This window comes from Schistocerca serialis, chromosome 1 (assembly GCF_023864345.2).
Source record: "Schistocerca serialis cubense isolate TAMUIC-IGC-003099 chromosome 1, iqSchSeri2.2, whole genome shotgun sequence".
In the NCBI taxonomy this organism is placed as follows: Eukaryota; Metazoa; Arthropoda; class Insecta; order Orthoptera; family Acrididae; genus Schistocerca; species Schistocerca serialis.
The window spans coordinates 946,753,369-946,772,216 of NC_064638.1; the positions used below are offsets into that span (position 1 = coordinate 946,753,369).

Consider the following 18,848-nt stretch of genomic DNA (forward strand, 5'->3'; position numbering starts at 1 on the left):
GCAGGATGCAAGCAGAGCTTGGAATCTGCAGCATTGTTCTCAATGTCAATTGCAGTCCTTTCCTTTGGAGCCATGTGGAGCGTCTCAACCAATGGCTTCTCCAACTCAACAACAGTCTCGGCTGCAGATTTCTGGACCTACGTTATCGAGTGGGTAATTGTAGGTCTTCCCTTCATAGGTCAACGGTACACTACACAAAGGGAGCAACTAATTGGGTAGCAGAGTACTTGTGGAGTGCACATGGGGGTTTTGAGGCAATTGAGGTTCTCTGATGAACACTCACCAGACGTACTGCAGATAGCAAAGTCAGCCCGTGTTCAGAGAAAAGACACTTTGACTGACAAAATTTTACCAGTAAATTGTCGAAGTATTCATAACACAGTTCCCGAATTTACTGCCCTCCAGGAAACTTCTCATGATCAAACTATTCTCTGGATCGAGAGCTGGTTGAAACCCAAAGCTCTGAGATATTGAGCGATTCATGAAACATATGTTAAAAAGGCAGATAAGGTGTCATAGGAGTGTGTGCATTCATTGTGAAGACAAAAATGTTCTCTCTCTTGAAGTTGAATTTGAGTGTGACAGTTAAGTTATATGGAGGTGTACAACACGTCTAGGTGAAATCAAGTTAACTGTTGGATCTATTTACCAGCCACCCAATTCCACTGTGACGATTTTAGAGTCATTGACAGAAAGATCACAGTCAGTAGTGCAGAAATACCAAGAATACGCAATATTAGTTGCAGGTGACTTTAACCTACTGAGTATGGACTGGGGAGTCTATGGAAAACACGTCTTCTGAAAATTGCCTTGAGCTATTAGTTCAACAAACAGCCCACACACACTGGAAATATCTTAGACCTTGTAAACAGAAACAGGCCGGACCTAATCAATGGTGTCAGTTCAAGATGGGACTAGTGACCTAGTGACCATGATGTTAGCATAGTGACTTTGGCTATTAAAGTTAATGTGCAGCTTGACACAGTCATGTCAAAAAATATCTAGGCACAACACTGCAAAGAAACATTAAATGGAATAAGAATGTGAAGATTGTAGTAGGGAAGGTGAATGATCAACTTCAGTTTATTGGGAGAATTTTAGAAAAGCGTGGTTCCTCTATAAAGGAGACAGCATGAAGGACACTAGTGCGACCCATTGTTGAGTACTGTTCGAGTGTTTGGGATCAGCACAAGGTTGGATTATAGGAAGACATGTAAGCAATTAAGAAGCGGACTGTTGGATCTGTTATGGGTGGATTTGAACAACACGTAAGTAATATGGAGATGCTTCAGGAACTCAAATCAAAATCACTGGAGGGAAGGCGACATTCTTTTTGAAGAGCACTATTGAGAAAATTTAGAAAACTGGCATTTGAGGCTGACTGCAGAATGATTCTATTGCCACCAAAGTACATTTCATGCAACAACCATGAAGATAAGATTATACAGATTGGGGCTCATGGAGGCATACAGACAGACATTTTCCCCTCTCTATTTGCAAGTGGAACAGGAAAGGAAATGACAAGTAGTGGTACAGGATATCCGCTGCTATGCATCACTGAGTGACTTGCAGAGTATGTATGTAAATGTATATGTAGCAATTGAACTAGTCATATGCAAGATAACAAACTCTGAATTCCAGTTCCACAATAAATTTCTTGCTTGGGTCTCAACATTGTTCAACATAATTTTGAAGATTTTATCATCATCAAAACAATACATGCTGTTCAGACAGGAGAAATTGAACAGTTTCAGCTGCTATACTCACCATAGTAAAGCATATGTGCAATTTTCTACAGAAACAAAGCAAATATGGACTTTTTAATAACTTTTTTCTTACTCTTAATGTATGGATGGATTTTCTATGTTTCAAAGCACAGTGGCCTTGTTATTTCTAGAAGATAATTGAAACAAAACTGTCTTTTCTTCATTGGTGAGTGTGTTTAACTGAACTTTTTAGTTGGATTTCCACTACACAAAACTTGAGGAAGACTGTATACTTTTTATGATTTGTAACACTTAGAAAGAATTTTTTATACATAAGAATATGTGCTGTCTTAAGACGTGATTTACCCGTGATAAATGTATATGAAGGCATATGAGAAAATAATGAGTGCAAAGTAAAAATTTCTGATGTGATACTTCTAGAGCACATATTAATTTGTGAACTATGTTACATAATTACTTTTGTTTCACAACAAATGACTTTTCATATGCTTACAAGAAAGATACAATACCCTCTTCACTTATTAATTTTAGACACAAATTACAGCATGTTTTTTCAGTTCTAGAGGCTGTCAGTGGGCACCTAGGTGCCCACAGGCAGTGATAGGCACGGGCGTGCAAACAGCTGACATGCAGTCAGGCTGCAGCTTCTGTACTCACACATCCCTGGCCAAGTACCCACAGGAAGGGGTGATCAAGTAACATATACATGTAAATAGGGTACCTTGGCAGGTAGCCTACACTACTTGCACGTACCCATGGGCAAGCTGAAAGGCAGACTCTCACACCCCAAGGAACAGAGGCAGAACAGCATGGATTGCAATGTTCATGTTAATAGCATTTTTTCTTTGCAGCCTTTAAAGTATATACAAATAGAAAGCTTAACCACTACCGACATCTCACAGTTCCCATATTTCTATAATGCATAAGTCAGTTTCCAAAATGCATATGCAAGAACAATGCAGCTCAGCCCCTACGTAAACTATATACCATATCTACCCGAGTACAAGATGACCCAGAATATAAGACGAGATTCCCCCCCCCCCCCCCCCCTCTCTCTCTTTTTAAAAAATAGAGGTTCCTTGAGAAAAAAAAATATTTTTGAACATATTCTGACTAATCAATATTATGAACTTTTATTGACATTAGATACTTGCCTTAAAAGTTAACATTACACCTATTCTAAACTTACATCATTTATTGATTTTCTAAGATTTGATAATACAAAAAGGAATAAAATAAACAAAAAGAAATTGTTTACATTAATTTTTATCTTTTTTTTATTTAACCTGTCATCTGTGGTACCATTATTTTTAATCATCATCCTAACAGGACAACTGTGAAACTTGTATCTTTACTGTCACAAATATCTGGCTGTTTCTTCCAAATATGTTGCGATTTTTTTTTTTTTTTTTTTTTCCAAACACGTAGCATGTTTCGCTTCTATATTGACATGAAAGTGTTACAATGTCTTTTGATACAAAAACATGTCATCTGCCCACTGCTCTCTCGCTGGCTGTGTAGAACCACAGCTAACACATCCTCTATCATCCCCTTCATACCTCAAGGCAAGCACCAACATTGCTGCAGGAAACACGTAAGCACACCACTGGCCCCAGTCTAGATTTTTAGCATCTCCTTCAGACATGTATACCATTGTTGAGTATTTGTCCAGTTTTAAAGTCATTTCAATTCCAAAGTATAAATGGATTTAGTCAAACTGGAGTTTAAAAATTGTTATAAATGTCAAATCACACAGAATAGATTCCCAGACGAAATTTGCAACCCACTTCATAGGTCGTTTGTTTCTCATAACCAAATAAAATATTTACTAAAGTTCAGAATCAGTTTTCTTTAAGCACAATTTTTTTACCTTTAAACATTACCTTCACTAATAAATCAAAACTAAACTCCACCTGAAGAGCCCATGAAGGCCCAAAAGTACCAACCAGCCACCATGTCACCCTCACCCCATAGGCATCACTGGATGTGCATATGGATGAATATGTGGTCAGCACACTGCTCTCCCGGCCGTATGACAATTCATTAGACCGGAGCCACTATTTCTCAATCAAGTAGCTTCTCAATTTCCCCTCACAAGGGCTGAGTGCACCCCACTTGCCTACAGCGCTCAGCACACCGGATGGTCACCCGTCCCAGTGCTAGCCCGCCCAACAGTGCTTAACTTCAATCATCTGATGGGAACCAGTGTTACCACTGTGGCAAGGTCATTGGCTACTTTCACTTATAAAGCAGCATAAATGTATGTGAACAGTTATCCATACATGTAAGAGATTTTTTAATGCAAACCTGTTCAAATACAACAAAAGTTTGTAAGTTGATAGTATTTAATGCTATTTCCTCTTGTGTTTCATAAAATTGTTAATTTTTTACATAGAGTATTGGATTGCTATAGTGGCTATTTCACGGTTTCTCGTGCATCCATTCTCTAGTGCCATGAGCCAAAGGTCACATGACTGTTCGAGCAAGATCAATACTACCAAGCACTTCGACATATCGGTAAATCTCGAGTGTATTTGAATGAAAGTGCTGTATGCTAAGCCTTAACATTCAAAATTCTTTAAAATAAATTTGTAAAAAACCTCGACAGCCAAAGCTTCAACTGTAAATGTAAGATGACCCCTATATTAATCTATCAAACACTGTAAAAACAATGACGCTAGCAGCACTAGTTTAATCTGTGAATATAAGACGACCTTGTATCTTTCGAACGATGAATCTGGGAAAAAATCTTGTCTTATAGTCGGATAAATATGGTATTACATATTCCTAATACTTCTTAAAATAACATTTAGGGGATCTACATATTAAAAAAGTATTATAGTATTTTGGAATAACAAAGGATTTGCTTTAAGATACTGTTAATAAATCTTAAAACTTTGTTTTAAATTATGTAATTTGCTTTCTGAACAGCCTATCCACAATCAGATAACTAAGAAACTTATAACAAATACAAACCTTGTTAAAATAATCTACTTCAACAGAATGCCAGTTACCATCAGTGACACCGCCTGGAATAGATACCAATGCACTGGAGACATTTGATCCTAAAGAAAACGAGAACCGAACTGAACCATTCACTATCTCCAGTGCAATAAAATCATGTTTCTCATTATATCGCCCATTATATAGTAACAGGCCTGATTCTGCTTGAGTAGCAAACCTGAAAGTTTAAAACAATATCAAGAGTTTGTAAATATATTCTTAATGTAACAGCTCAGAGAGACTTTAATTATAAGCTATCCCACATGCATTTCAACAAGGAGACATATTTGCTGTTCTTCCTCCCCTCCCCCTTTTCTCTCTGTCCAAAATTACCCTAGTGTCAACCATCAGCTTACCACTGGCTGCCAGTTGTAAGCATACTGTAGTATAACTGCCTATCCCGCATGCCTATATTGATACTCGCCCCTCTGTGGCTTAGTTTTGATGGTGCATGCATCACACAATGTCAATGCCACGATTGCTGAATGCAATTTGCAGTAATCGTGTTGAAGTACTGTAATTAAAATTTTTGCTAGGGAAGTTGTGTATTTGATATCAGTGTTGATAGTTAAGTATTGGTGATTTATCTGAGAGTGGTAATTCTGAAACTGTGCATTATGTCATGAGAACAACAATAAACCGCAATGTCACAGTTACAGGACAAGTAATGTGTACTGAACAATTATCTGTGAGAACATTAAAAGTAAGAGAGACATTTATCCATCTGACTATTAACCAGAACAATGCAAACCACAAAATAATAGAACATGCCAGAGAATTAAATTCCCAGAAAGGTAAAGTTTTCAATGGGGTAATTTAATTTCAAGAAAACATTCTGTAGGACAAAAGATCAAAATATGTTTACACAAATGTGTATTTAAAAAGAGCTAGTGTACAATGAAACAAGAACGCAAGTAAAATACTGAGTAAGAAGAAAAATTACCATCTGCACAGAAAGACAAACATAAGTATAATCAGGTCACCATGAGACATGTATAGCTTCATTACACAAAATGAATAAGATGAAAGGAAGTCTACAGCTCAATGTTCCATCTATGACCTGGCCATCAGAGGAGTCACAAGTTAAGACTGGACAAGTATGAGGAAAGAGACTGGCCACATACTTTTGGAAGGGGGAAAAAAACCATTCCTAAGCTTTGCCCTGTTTCAAGTCTGGCATATTAGCCATTGTGCAACCTTACTCAAAAAGATTTAACACTATTTTAATAAATGGAAGTACAATATGCACCAACAATTTGAATAGCAGAGGGTTCTTAACAGAAAGCATAGAATGAAATTACCAATGTCTTCAGCATAAACATATCCTTTCCTTAAAAAAGTAATCTCAGTGCCCAAAATAATGCTGCCTCAGCTTAATCATGCAGAAAGTTCTACAATTTCAGATTTTGCCCTGTATCATTATACAAGCGACGTCCAACACATCATTTTTCTTGGACAATTTCTGTTAAAAAATGTATTATTTCTTGTGAGACCTTCTGGAATATTCCCACTTCAGCCCCCATAGTACCATGAAATTTTGATAGATGGCAGTGATATATGTAGGCTTCAAAACAGCACCTGTAACAGAGGTGTATTCCAAGCAGGAAGCTGTCATCAAGTTCCTGCTGGCGGGAAACCATAGTATTACAGATATTCAGAGGCACTTTCATAATGTCTATGGAGACCTGTCAGTGAAGAAAAGCACTGTCAATCATTGGGCTAGGTATCTGTCGTCAATGCAAACCTGTCCAATCACCTCTGTGTCAGACGGCTGCATATAGCTATGACTCCTGCAATGTTGGAACATGCGGGCACATTCTTTCGAGGTCCAATCAAACACCTCATTACACAACTGGACATCTCTGTTGGTATTCCTGACACACACTTCCACCAGTTGGGGTTTTTACAGGCATGTGGCAACTGGGTTCCTTGCTGACTAACAGAACACCGTAAAGAGCAATGAAGGACCATCTGTGCACAATTGCTCACATGTTACGAGGCTGATCATAACAATCTGAAGTACCAACTGTGAACAACTGTTTGCATGTTACAAGGCTGACTGTGACAATTTTTTGTCAAACACTGTCACAGGTGATGAAACATAGGTTCATCACTTTGAACCAGAAACAAAATGCCACACCACCTCTCCTCCGAATAAAATTTACAAAGCCGCACCCTCAGCTGGTAAAGTCATATGGATGGTTTGATGGGACTCTGAAGGAGTTACTCTGTTTGATGTCCTCCCTCACGGTGCAATGAACAACCCAGAAGTGTATTATGCTACCATCACAAAATTGAAGAAACGACTTCAACGTGTTCGTCACCACAAAAATGCAAACAAACTTCTCCTTCTTCATGACAACACAAGGCCTCAAACAAGACTGTGCACCCAACAGGAGCTCACAAAACTTCATTGGACTGTTCTTCCTCATCCCCCCAACAGCCTGGATAGTGCACTTTCCAACTCCGACCTGTTTGGCCTAATGAATGACACACTCCGCAGGAAGCACTACATGGATAAAGGATAAGTTATTGATGCAGCAAGACATTGGCTCCAACATCGACCAGTAGAGTGGTACAAAGCAAGCACACAGGCCATCCCTTTAACGTGGCATACGGCGTCACATTTAATGCATTTTATGTTGAAAAATAGGGCTTTGTAGCTAGAGTGGCAAATAATACAGTGTATTGGAATCCTGAAACACGCTTTCAGAAAAAAAATATGTTGCATTACTTACTGAACGCCCTTTTTAGTTCTGGCGGCAGAAGAGCTGGGAGGAAGGGGGGGAGGTAATGTTTTTCTAAGTACAAAGAGGAAGAAGAATCGATGCTGTACAATATGGTGTAGTTGATTCAGGGACAAATTAAAAGACTCACTCATGTATTTCTAGTTTCTTTTTTATACATAATAATGTTTTCTTGAGCTTAAATTTTGACTGTTCCACATCTTAGATTTCCTGTCATCATCCACTTCATTCATTTTTCAAAACAGGAATTCCCACTCCAAAAATTCGTATGATTTATTGTTTGAATGAAGGCAGTTTTTGTTGTAGGGTCCCGTATTTACTCGAATTTAAGCCGCACTCAAATCTAAGCCGCACCTGAAAAATGAGACTCGAAATCGAGGAAAAAAAAATTTCCCAAATCTAAGCTGCACCTGAAATCTGAGACTCGAATTTCAAGGGGAGAGAAAAGTTTTAGGCCGCACTTCCAAATCGAAACAAAGTTGGTCCATTGTAATATGAGACAATTTAGGTTGAATGAATGACGATACAGCTGTAGTAGTTTGGTTCGAGTCGTAAGCTTAGCAGTTAAGCTTTACCAGGTAGCCGTTGTTATGCGTCAGGCGCTCCATCCGTATTTATACGGGTACCCTTCCTTTTTCACGTGCTTCGTCTGGTTTGAACTGATTGCTTATTTTTCTTTGATCTGACAAGTGCAGTTCTCCTTGTTATAGGTGTTTCCGTCACTCAAAGCTGAAAATGCATTACTGTACTGTGTCATGCATTGTTTGTCGCATTCTGAAAATGAGGGTTTACGGCCTGTCGCCGCTCGCGGCATGGCTTGCTTTTGTGCACGCTGCCGCCGCTTACAATTTAAAAAAACAAAGAGAGGAATCGTCTCATTAGCGAAACAATGGCAAGAGATTGCTATTCGTTGCTACTTACATTGCTGCTTTCTTTGATAATGATCAACAAGAACCAAATAATAGATTGCGTATGATAGATGATGTTCTGAACGAGAATTTAGCGAAAAATTTTTCCGTTTGAAAATCTTTGCAGATGCCTCTTTAGTACATTACATTATGCCCAGAAATTAGAGTCATCTTAGATTTAAAAATCTAGTCAATTGCCGTGCTTCATTTCTGACTGTATCACTATTAGGCATAAGAATAATACGAATATAAACATGACATGATATGTATATTCTTCCGCGTTTGCTGTTGTCTCACTCTAGTCTCATAGTTTATTAGGCGGACAGGATTTAAATGAGATAGCAGCAAACACGAAAGAATACATGGCAAAATGTTTATATTCGTATTATTCCTATGGTGAAGAGAATACTGTATGTGATTCACAATTCATAGAAGTTCCTATTAGCAACGATTTCTTCTCAAAGTTAGGAAAAAATTCAGAAAGCAGAGTTGGCCATATTGACAAATATCCCAAACAGTCTTGCCAGTCGGATTTTCGTAGTACATTGAAATGCTACTACGTTCGAAGAGGAACAATACAGACTTTGTATTTACTTCGTTGGATAATGTATGAAAATGCAGTGGTCAAAACTCGGGGCTGAGAAAAAAAAGCTCGTCTTCCACCTTTTTTTAATTTATTTACTGACGCAGAGGTTTTGGTGCCAGTATTTGTCTTTGTGCCTGCGTAGCGTTACATATATTCGACGACAGAAGTTAGTTGTGGCGGCACCTACCAACATTTTTCAGAACTTCCGCTTACTTTGCACTCGATTTTAAGCCGCAGGCAGTTTTTTGGATTACAAAAACCGGAAAAAAAGTGCGGCTTAGATTCGAGTAAATACGGTACCTAAATACCAACTAATCACATGAACAATCACTGACAACAAAAGTATAATTTAACTCACCGCAGTTTAATGTGGAGTCTGTGGCGCTGTCTAAGTGATGGGAATGTCAGAAAGGAGGCTTTGTTGAAACTACGACTGCGAAGCTCACAAAGTGGAGTGAAGTGATTAGGTGCCCTGGCTGGTGCACATCCTTCACAAACAAAACCACCTCGTAGCAGAGGTGCACATACAGAGTGTGATCGACAAAGACCAGGCTGGCAGGTATCCATGTTCATGTCTATTTCACAGCTTTTACCTGTAGATATATACACAAACATGTTACTTTTCTGGATCAATGAGGTTAAACTTCTCAATTTATTCCAGGTTTCAACATTCAGCATACAATGTTTAAAAAATGGAGTATCTTAGGAAAGAAAACAACTTCAAATATAGCTGTGATTTACACTCATATGAAACTAGGTAGAAGTTTAACCTACACATAAACACAGTAATTACAAACATATGCAAACACGGAGTATATCACGTTAGAGATATGTAATATAACCATATGCCTTCTCACTTAAAAAGCATAGCGACATTAAATACATTGACAGTAAAGTTAAAACAGTTCTTGCTTGATAATTCTCTGAATTTATGGAACACCATAAAAAGAAAATCTGGTTGACCAAACAGTGTTGATTATATAATTATGTCTTATGTTACTTTATACAGGGTGTTACAAAAAGTTACGCCCAAACTTTCAGGAAACATTCCTCACACACAAAGAAAGAAAATATGTTATGTGGACATGTGTCCGGAAATGATTACTTTCCAAGTTAGAGCTCATTTTATTACTTCTCTTCAAATCACATTAATCATGGAATGGAAACACACAGCAACAGAACGTACCAGCGTGACTTCAAACACTTTGTTACAGGAAATGTTCAAAATGTCCTCCATTAGCGAGGATACATGCATCCAGCCTCCATCGCATGGAATACCTAATGCGCTGATGCAGCCCTGGAGAATGGCGTATTGTGTCACAGCCGTCCACAATACGAGTACGAAGAGTCTCTACATTTGGTACCAGGGTTGCGTAGACAAGAGCTTTCAAATGCCCCCATAAAAGAAAGTCAAGAGGGTTGAGGTCAGGAGAGCATGGGGGCCATGGAATTGGTCCACCTCTACCAATCCATCGGTCACCGAATCTGTTGTTGAGAATCATACGAACACTTCGACTGAAATGCGCAGGAGCTCCTTCGTGCACGAACCACATGTTGTGTCGTACTTGTAAAGGCACATGTTCTAGCAGCACAGGTAGAGTATCCCGTATGAAATCATGATAAAGTGCTCCATTGAGCGTAGGTGGAAGAACATGGGGCCCAATCAAGACATCACCAACAATGCCTGCCCAAACGTTCACAGAAAATCTGTGTTGATGACGTGATTGCCCAACAGCGTGCGGATTCTCGTCAGCCCACACATGTTAATTGTGAAAATTTACAATTTGATCATGTTGGAATGAAGCCTCATCTGTAAAGAGAACATTTGCACTGAAATGAGGATTGACACATTGTTGGATGAACCATTCGCAGAAGTGTACCCGTGGAGGCCAATCAGCTGCTGACAGTGCCTGCACACACTGTACACGGTACGGAAACAACTGGTTCTCCCGTAGCACTCTCCATACAGTGACGTGGTCAACATTACCTTGTACAGCAGCAACTTCTCTGACGCTGACATTAGGGTTATCGTCAACTGCACAAAGAATTGCCTCGTCCGTTGCAGGTGTCCTCGTCATTCTAGGTCTTCCCCAGTCGCGAGTCATAGGCTGGAATGTTCTGTGCTCCCTAAGACGCCGATCAATTGCTTCGAACGTCTTCCTGTAGGGACACCTTCATTCTGGAAATCTGTCTCGATACAAACGTACCGCACCACGGCTATTGCCCCGTGCTAATTCATACATCAAATGGGCATCTGCCAACTCTGCATTTGTAAACATTGCACTGACTGCAAAACCACGTTCGTGATGAACACTAACCTGTTGATGCTACGTACTGATGTGCTTGATGCTAGTATTGTAGAGCAATAAGTCGCATGTCAACTCAAGCATCGAAGTCAACATTACCTTCCTCCAATTGGGCCAACTGGTGGTGAATCGAGGAAGTACAGTACATACTGATGAAACAAAAATGAGCTCTAACATGGAAATTAAGCGTTTCCGGACACATGTCCACATAACATCTTTCCTTTATTTGTGTGTGAGGAATGTTTCCTGAAAGTTTGGCAATACCTTTTTGTAACACTCTGTATTATTATCTACTTTGACTGTGTTAAACATGAAGTCTCACTTACAACTGCTGTAATATAAACTAATTGTGTTACCCCAAAAACTTGTCCTATTTAAGGCCAAAATACCTTTCTGGCATGCGTTAATAAATTATACACACAAAACTTCCTCATGAATCAGTCTATCTTTTTGTGAAAATTACATCAAAATCCCTACCGTAGCTCCTGAGATTAAACAATGAGACAGGAAGCTTTCATTTAGTAATATGTACAGAAATGTACACATATTTTGGATATTTTTAGTCCACACCAGTCTGCCTTCTACTGATGAGGAAGGAACAAGTAACACACAAAATTTCGATTTGCACAGAAAACACAGTTCTCAGCCACTGGTCAGTATTCTTTCTTCTTAAAGTGTCGAGCTTATTCTTCGAAACTGTGAAACAGCAGTCATTAAGTTTGTCTATGATAATCAAGCAGCTGATACAAAATTCCTGCAAGAAAATCATATGAAATGATCACATGTGGAAAATATTAAGAAGGTAACTTTTTCGCATTATGTTCCATGCTGAGACGATGTGCATAACTGTTTATCAGTTTTACTTATCCCTTTACTTTATTAAATGTTAAGCCATAATTTATTGAATTAAATTAATGAATTATTTACTTTTCATGTATAAGAGTTCAGTAGGAAAGTCATACTGTAAGTAGTTTTCCATTGTTGTTCTATCACACATTGTGGCCATCTACAGTGTTGGATGAGCCTGTCTTGATGAATGTTCAGGTCTCTTGCTCGGTATTACTGGCAAACAAAGTGGGTGAACATGATATTGCATCCTTCGCTGATGAGACAATGACTAGTGTATCTGAGTTCTCACTTTGACCTACAAGAGCCCGTGCAAAGTGGCTTTTGATGTACTCATACCATCTATCAGAGGGTGCCACAACCATCAGTCGAGGTAACCTTTCACAGGCAACTCAATAGTTGTGTTACAGTGGCCCTGTTAACTACTGTGACTTTTGACATTCAGTGAGCACAGGATCATGTGTGGGGTGTGACTTTTGTACACGCTGGTAAGAACATGGTTATAGCTTGTCTTCTGTTGTTGTCCAGCACTGAACTGGGAAATGATTTGCTGCACTGTGGCCCGTCTAGCCACCGTTATAATACGCAATGGTAAAACGCAACCCCCTCTATCACCAACATGTTGTTGCCCGAGACAGTTGACTCTGGTGGCAAAAGTTTATCCTAACTTATTGAGGTCATCACCGTATAATCTTGACACAGTGGCATGTTAAATGCCTAGTGCCTCCAAAATATCAGAGATGAGATGTTCCGTGTTTTGGGCAGCCACTGGTCAAGTGCTAATATGGCATGTCTTGTCCAGCCTGTGGTCGAGTCTAAGACTAACACCACTCATTAGTGCAAGGTTTCCTGACAATAATTTCTTATTCAATTACTCAGGAGTGTATTCCATCTAACATAAACTCTTTGGCTAGTTATGAACCACAGACCTTGCCGCTGGTGTGAAAGGCTTGCATGCCTCAGCAATACAGATAGCCATACGGTAGGTGCAACCACGATGGAGGGGTATTTGTTGAGATGGCCAGACAGGCAGCAGCCTCTTCAGTACTTACAGGGGCAACAGTCTGGATGATTGACTGATCTGGTCTTTTAACACTAACCAAAACGGCCTACTGTGCTGGTACTGCGAAGAGCTGAAGGCAAGGGGAAACTACAGCCGTAATTTTTCCTGAAGGCATGCAGCTTTAGTGTATGGTTAAATGATGACGGCGTCCTCTTGGGTAAAATATTCCGGAGACAAAATAGTCCCCCATTCGGATCTCCAGGTGGTAACTACTCAGGAGGACATCGTTATCAGGAGAAAGAAAACTGGCATTCTACAGATCGGAGTGTGGAATGCCAGATCCCTTAATCAGGCAAGTAGGTTAGAAAATTTAAAAAGGGAAATGAATATGTCAAAGTTAGATATAATAGGAATTAGTGAAGTTCGGTAAATGGTGATCCCTTGATGCCTCAGAACATGTCCTACCAACCGATCCCTTCTTCTAATCGAGTTGTGCCATAAACTTCTCTTCTCCCCAATCCTATTCAATACTTCCTCATTAGTTAGGAGATCTACCCATCTAATCTTCAGCATTCTTCTGTAGCACCACATTTCAAAAGCTTCTATTCTCTTCTTGTCCAAACTAGTTATCGTCCATGTTTCACTTCCATACATGGCTACACTCCATACAAATACTTTCAGAAACGACTTCCTGACACTTAAACCTATACTCGATGTTAACAAATTTCTCTTCTTCAGAATTTCTTTCCTTGCCATTGCCAGTCTACATTTTAGATCCTCTCTACTTTGACCATCATCAGTTATTTGGCTCCCCAAATAGCAGAACTCCTTTACTACTTTACGTGTCTCATTTCCTAATCTAATTCCCTCAGCGTCACCCGATTTAATTCGACTACATTCCATTATCCTTGTTTTGCTTTTATTGATGTTCATTTTATATCCTCCTTTCAAGACACTATCCATTCCGTTCAACTGTTCTTCCAAGTCCTTTGCTCTGTCTGACAGAATTACAATGTCATTGGTGAACCTTAAAGTTTTTATTTCTTCTCCATGGATTTTAATACCTACTCTGAATTTTTCTGCTCAATATACAGATTGAACAACATCGGGGAGAGGCTACAAGCCTGTCTTACTCCCTTCCCAACCACTGCTTCCCTTTCATGTCCCTCGACTCTTGTAACTGCCATCTGGTTTCTGTACAAATTGAAAATAGCTTTTCGCTCCCCGTATTTTACCCATACCACCTTCAGAATATGAAAGAGAGTATTCCAGTCAACATTGTCAAAAGCTTTCTCTAAGTCTACAAATGCTAGGAACGTAGGTTTGCCTTTCCTTAATCTATTTTCTAAGATAAGTCGTAGGGTCAGTATTGCCTCACGTGTTCCAATATTTCTACGGAATCCACAATGATCATCCCCGAGGTTGGCTTCTACCAGTTTTTCCATTCATCTGTAAAGAATTCGTGTTAGTATTTTGCAGCTGTGACTTATTAAACTGATATTTCGGTAATTTTCACATCTGTCAACACCTGCTTTCTTTGGGATTGGAATTATTATATTCTTCTTGAAGTCTGAGGGTATTTCGCCTGTCTCATACATCTTGCTCAACCGAAGGCTGTCAGCAGTTCTAATGGAATGTTGTCTACTCCCGGAGCTTTGTTGCGACTCAGGTCTTACAGTGCTCTGTCAAACAATTCACGCAGTATTATATCTCCCATTTCATCTTCATCTACATCCTCTTTCATTTCTATAATATTGTCCTCAAGAACATCGCCCTTGTATAGACCCTCTATATACTCCTTCCACCTTTCTGCTTTCCCTTCTTTGATTAGAACTGGGTTTCCATCTGAGCTCTTGATATTCATACAAGTGGCTCTCTTTTCTCCAAAGGTCTCTTTAATTTTCCTGTAGCCAGTATCTAGCTTACCCCTAGTGAGATAAGCCTCTACATCCTTACATTCGTCCTCTAGCCATCCCTGCTTAACCATTTTGCACTTCCTGTCGATCTCATTTTGAGACGTTTGCATTCCTTTTTGCCTGCTTCATTTAATGCATTTTTATACTTCCTCCTTTCATCAATTAAATTTAATATTTCTTCTGTTACCCAAGGATTTCTACTAGCCCTCGTCTTTTTACCTACTTGATCCTCTGCTGCCTTCACCACTTCATCACTCAAAGCTACCCATTCTTCTTCTACTGTATTTCTTTCCCCCATTCTTGTCAATTGTTCCCTTATGCTCTCCCTAAAACTCTGTACAACCTCTGGTTTAGTCAGTTTATCTAGGTCCCATCTCCATAAATTCCCACCTTTTTGCAGTTTCTTCAGTTTTAATCTACAGTTCATAACCAATAGATTGTGGTGAGAGTCCACATCTGCCCCTGGAAATGTCTTACAATTTAAAACCTGGTTCCTAAATCTCTGTCTTACCATTATATAATCTATCTGAAAACTGTCAGTATCTCCAGGCTTCCTCTATGTATACAATCTTCTTTTATGATTTTTGAACCAAGTGTTAGCTATGATTAGATTGTGCTCTGTGCAAAATTCTACCAGGCGTCTTCCTCTTTCATTTCTTACCCCCAATCCATATTCACCTACTATGTTTCCTTCTCTCCCTTTTACTACTGACGAAGTCCAGTCACCCATGACTAATAAATTTTCATCTCCTTTCACTATCTGAATAATTTCTTTTATTTCATCATACATTTCTTCAATTTCTTTGTCATCTGCAGAGCTAGTTGGCATATAAACTTGTACTACTGTGGTAGGCACACTACCGCCGCTTACAACAATAATTAAAAAAATAAAAATAAAAAAAAAAAAGAGAGAGAGAGGAATCAATTGTCTCATTAGTGAAACAATGGCAAGAGACAGCTATTTGTTGTTACTTACACTGCTGCTTTCTTTGATAATGATCAACAAGAACCAAATAATAGACTGGGTATGATAGAAGATGTTCTGAACGAGAGTCTAGCGAAAATTTTTCTCCGTTTGAAAATCTTTGCAGATGCCTCTTTAGTACATTAATTTCTGCACAGAAATTAGAGTCATCTTAGATTTAAAAATCTAGTCAATTGCCGTGCTTCATTTCTGACTGTATCACTATTAGGCATAAGAATAATACGAATATAAACATGACATGATATGTATATTCTTCCGCGTTTGCTGTTGTCTCACTCTAGTTTCGTAGTTTTTAGGCAGACAGGATTTAAATGAGATAGCAGCACGCACGAAAGAATATATGGCAAAATGTTTATATTCGTATTATTCCTATGGTGAAAAGAATACTGCATGTGATTCACAATTCATAAAAGTTCCAATTACCAACCATCTCTTCTCACAGGTACGAAAAAATTCAGAACGTAGAGTTGGCCATATTGACAAACATCCCAAACAGTTTTGCCAGTCGGATTTTCGTAGTACATTGAAATGCTGCTGCATTCGAAGATGAACAATACGGAAACTGTATTTACTTCGTTGGATAATGTATGAAAATGCAGTGGTCGAAACTCGGGGCGGAGAAAAAAAGCTCGTCTTCCACCTTTCTTTAAATTTATTTACTGATGCAGAGGTTTTGGCGCCAGTATTTATCTTTGTGCCTGCAAAGCATGCCTGTGTAGCGCTACATATATTCAACGACAGAAGTTAGTTGTGGTGGCACCTACCAACATTTTTCAGAACTTCCACTTACTTCGCACTCGATTCTAAGACACAGGCGATTTTTTGGATTACAAAAACCGGAAACAAAGTGCGGCTTAGATTCGAGTAAATACGGTAGTAGGTGAATATGGAATAGGGGTAAGGAATGAAAGAGGAAGCCGCCTGGTAGAATTCTGCACAGAGCATAACTTAATCATAGCTAACACTTGGGTTGGGGTCGTTTAGGGACGGAGACCAGACAGCGAGGTCATCGGTCTCATCGGATTAGGGAAGGATGGGGAAGGAAGTCGGCCGTGCCCTTTCAAAGGAACCATCCCGGCATTTGCCTGGAGCGATTTAGGGAAATCACGGAAAACCCAAATCAGGATGGCTGGACGTGGGATTGAACTGTCGTCCTCCCGAATGCGAGTCCATTGACTAACCACTGCGCCACCTCGCTCAGTCATAGCTAACACTTGGTTCAAGAATCATTAAAGAAGGTTGTATACATGGAAGAGGCCTGGAGATACTCGAAAGTTTCAGATAGATTATATAATGGTAAGACAGAGATTTAGGAACCAGGTTTTAAATTGTAAGACATTTACAGGGTCAGATGTGAACTCTGATCATAATCTATTGGTTATGACCTGTAGATTAAAACTGAAGAAACTGCAAAAAGGTGGAAATTTAAGGAGATGGGACCTAGATAAACTGACTAAACCAGAGGTTGTACAGAGTTTTAGGGAGAGCATAAGGGAACAATTGACAAGAATGGGAGAAAGAAATACAGTAGAAGAAGAATGGGTAGCTTTGAGAGATGAAATAGTGAAGGCAGTAGAGGATCAAGTAGGTAAAAAGACAAAGGCTAGTAGAAATCCTTGGGTAACAAAAGAAATATTTAATTTAATTGATGAAAGGAGAAAATATAAAAATGCAGTAAATGAAGCAGGCAAAAAGGAATACAAACTTCTCAAAAATGAGACTGACAGGAAGCGCAAAATGGCTAAACAGGCATGGCTAGAGGACAAATGTAAGGAAGTGGAGGCATATCTCACTAGGGGTAAAATAGATACTGCCTACAGGAAAATTAAAGAGACTTTTGGAGAAAAGAGAACCACTTGTATGATTATAAAGAGTTCTAAGCAAAGAAGGGGAAGCAGAACGGTGGAAGGAGTATACAGAGGATCTATACAAGGGCAATGTGCTCGAGGACAATATTATGGAAATGGAAGAGGACGTAGATGAAGATGAAATGGGAGATATGATACTGCATGAAGAGTTTGATAGAGCACTGAAAGACCTAAGTCGAAACAAGGCCCCGGGAGTAGACAACATTCCATTAGAACTGCTGATAGCTTTGGGAGAGCCAGCCCTGGCAAAACTCTACCATCTGGTGAGCAAAATGTGTGAGACAGGTGAAATATCCTCAGACTTCAAGAAGAATATAATAATTCCAATCCCAAAGAAAGCAGGTGTTGACAGATGTGAAAATTACCTAACTATGAGTTTAACTAGCCACTGCTGCAAAATACTAACACGAATTCTTCACAGACGAATGGAAAAACTGGTAGAAGCCGACCTCGGGGATGATCAGTTTGGATTCCGTAGAAATGTTGGAACACGTGAGGCAATATTGACCCTACGAGGTATCTTAGAAAATAGATTAAGGAAAGGCAAATCTACGTTTCTAGCATTTGTAGACTTAGAGAAAGCTTTTGACAATGTTGACTGGAATACTTTCTTTCAAATTCTGAAGGTGGCAGGGGTAAAATACAGGGAGCAAAAGGCTATTTACAATTTGTACAGAAACCTGATGGCGGTTATAAGAGTCGAGGGGCATGAAAGGGAAGCAGTGGTTGGGAAGGGAGTGAGACAGGCTTGTAGCCTATCCTCGATGTTATTCAATCTATACATTGAGCAAGCAGTAAAGGAAACAAAAGAAAAATTCGGAGTAGGAATTAAAATCCATGGAGAAGAAATAAAAACTTTGAGGTTCGCCTATGACGTTGTAATTCTGTCAGAGACAGCAAAGGACCTGGAAGAGCAGCTGAATGGAATGGATAGTGTCTTGAAAGGAGGACAT

The 18,848-nt window shown here is 39.3% G+C and overlaps 1 protein-coding gene across 1 annotated transcript in view; it reads right to left on the bottom strand.

Annotated features, from left to right (window-relative positions):
* LOC126412603 (protocadherin-like wing polarity protein stan) overlaps window positions 1–18,848 on the bottom strand; it is a 345,349-nt gene that overhangs the window by 211,087 nt on the left and 115,414 nt on the right. The window contains exons 15-16 of the mRNA XM_050082273.1: window positions 9,330–9,564; window positions 4,704–4,908 (exon numbers count right to left, since the gene is read on the bottom strand). Of these exons, the coding sequence (XP_049938230.1) occupies window positions 4,704–4,908; window positions 9,330–9,564 (440 nt within the window). The remainder of the gene's footprint in view (window positions 1–4,703; window positions 4,909–9,329; window positions 9,565–18,848) is intronic.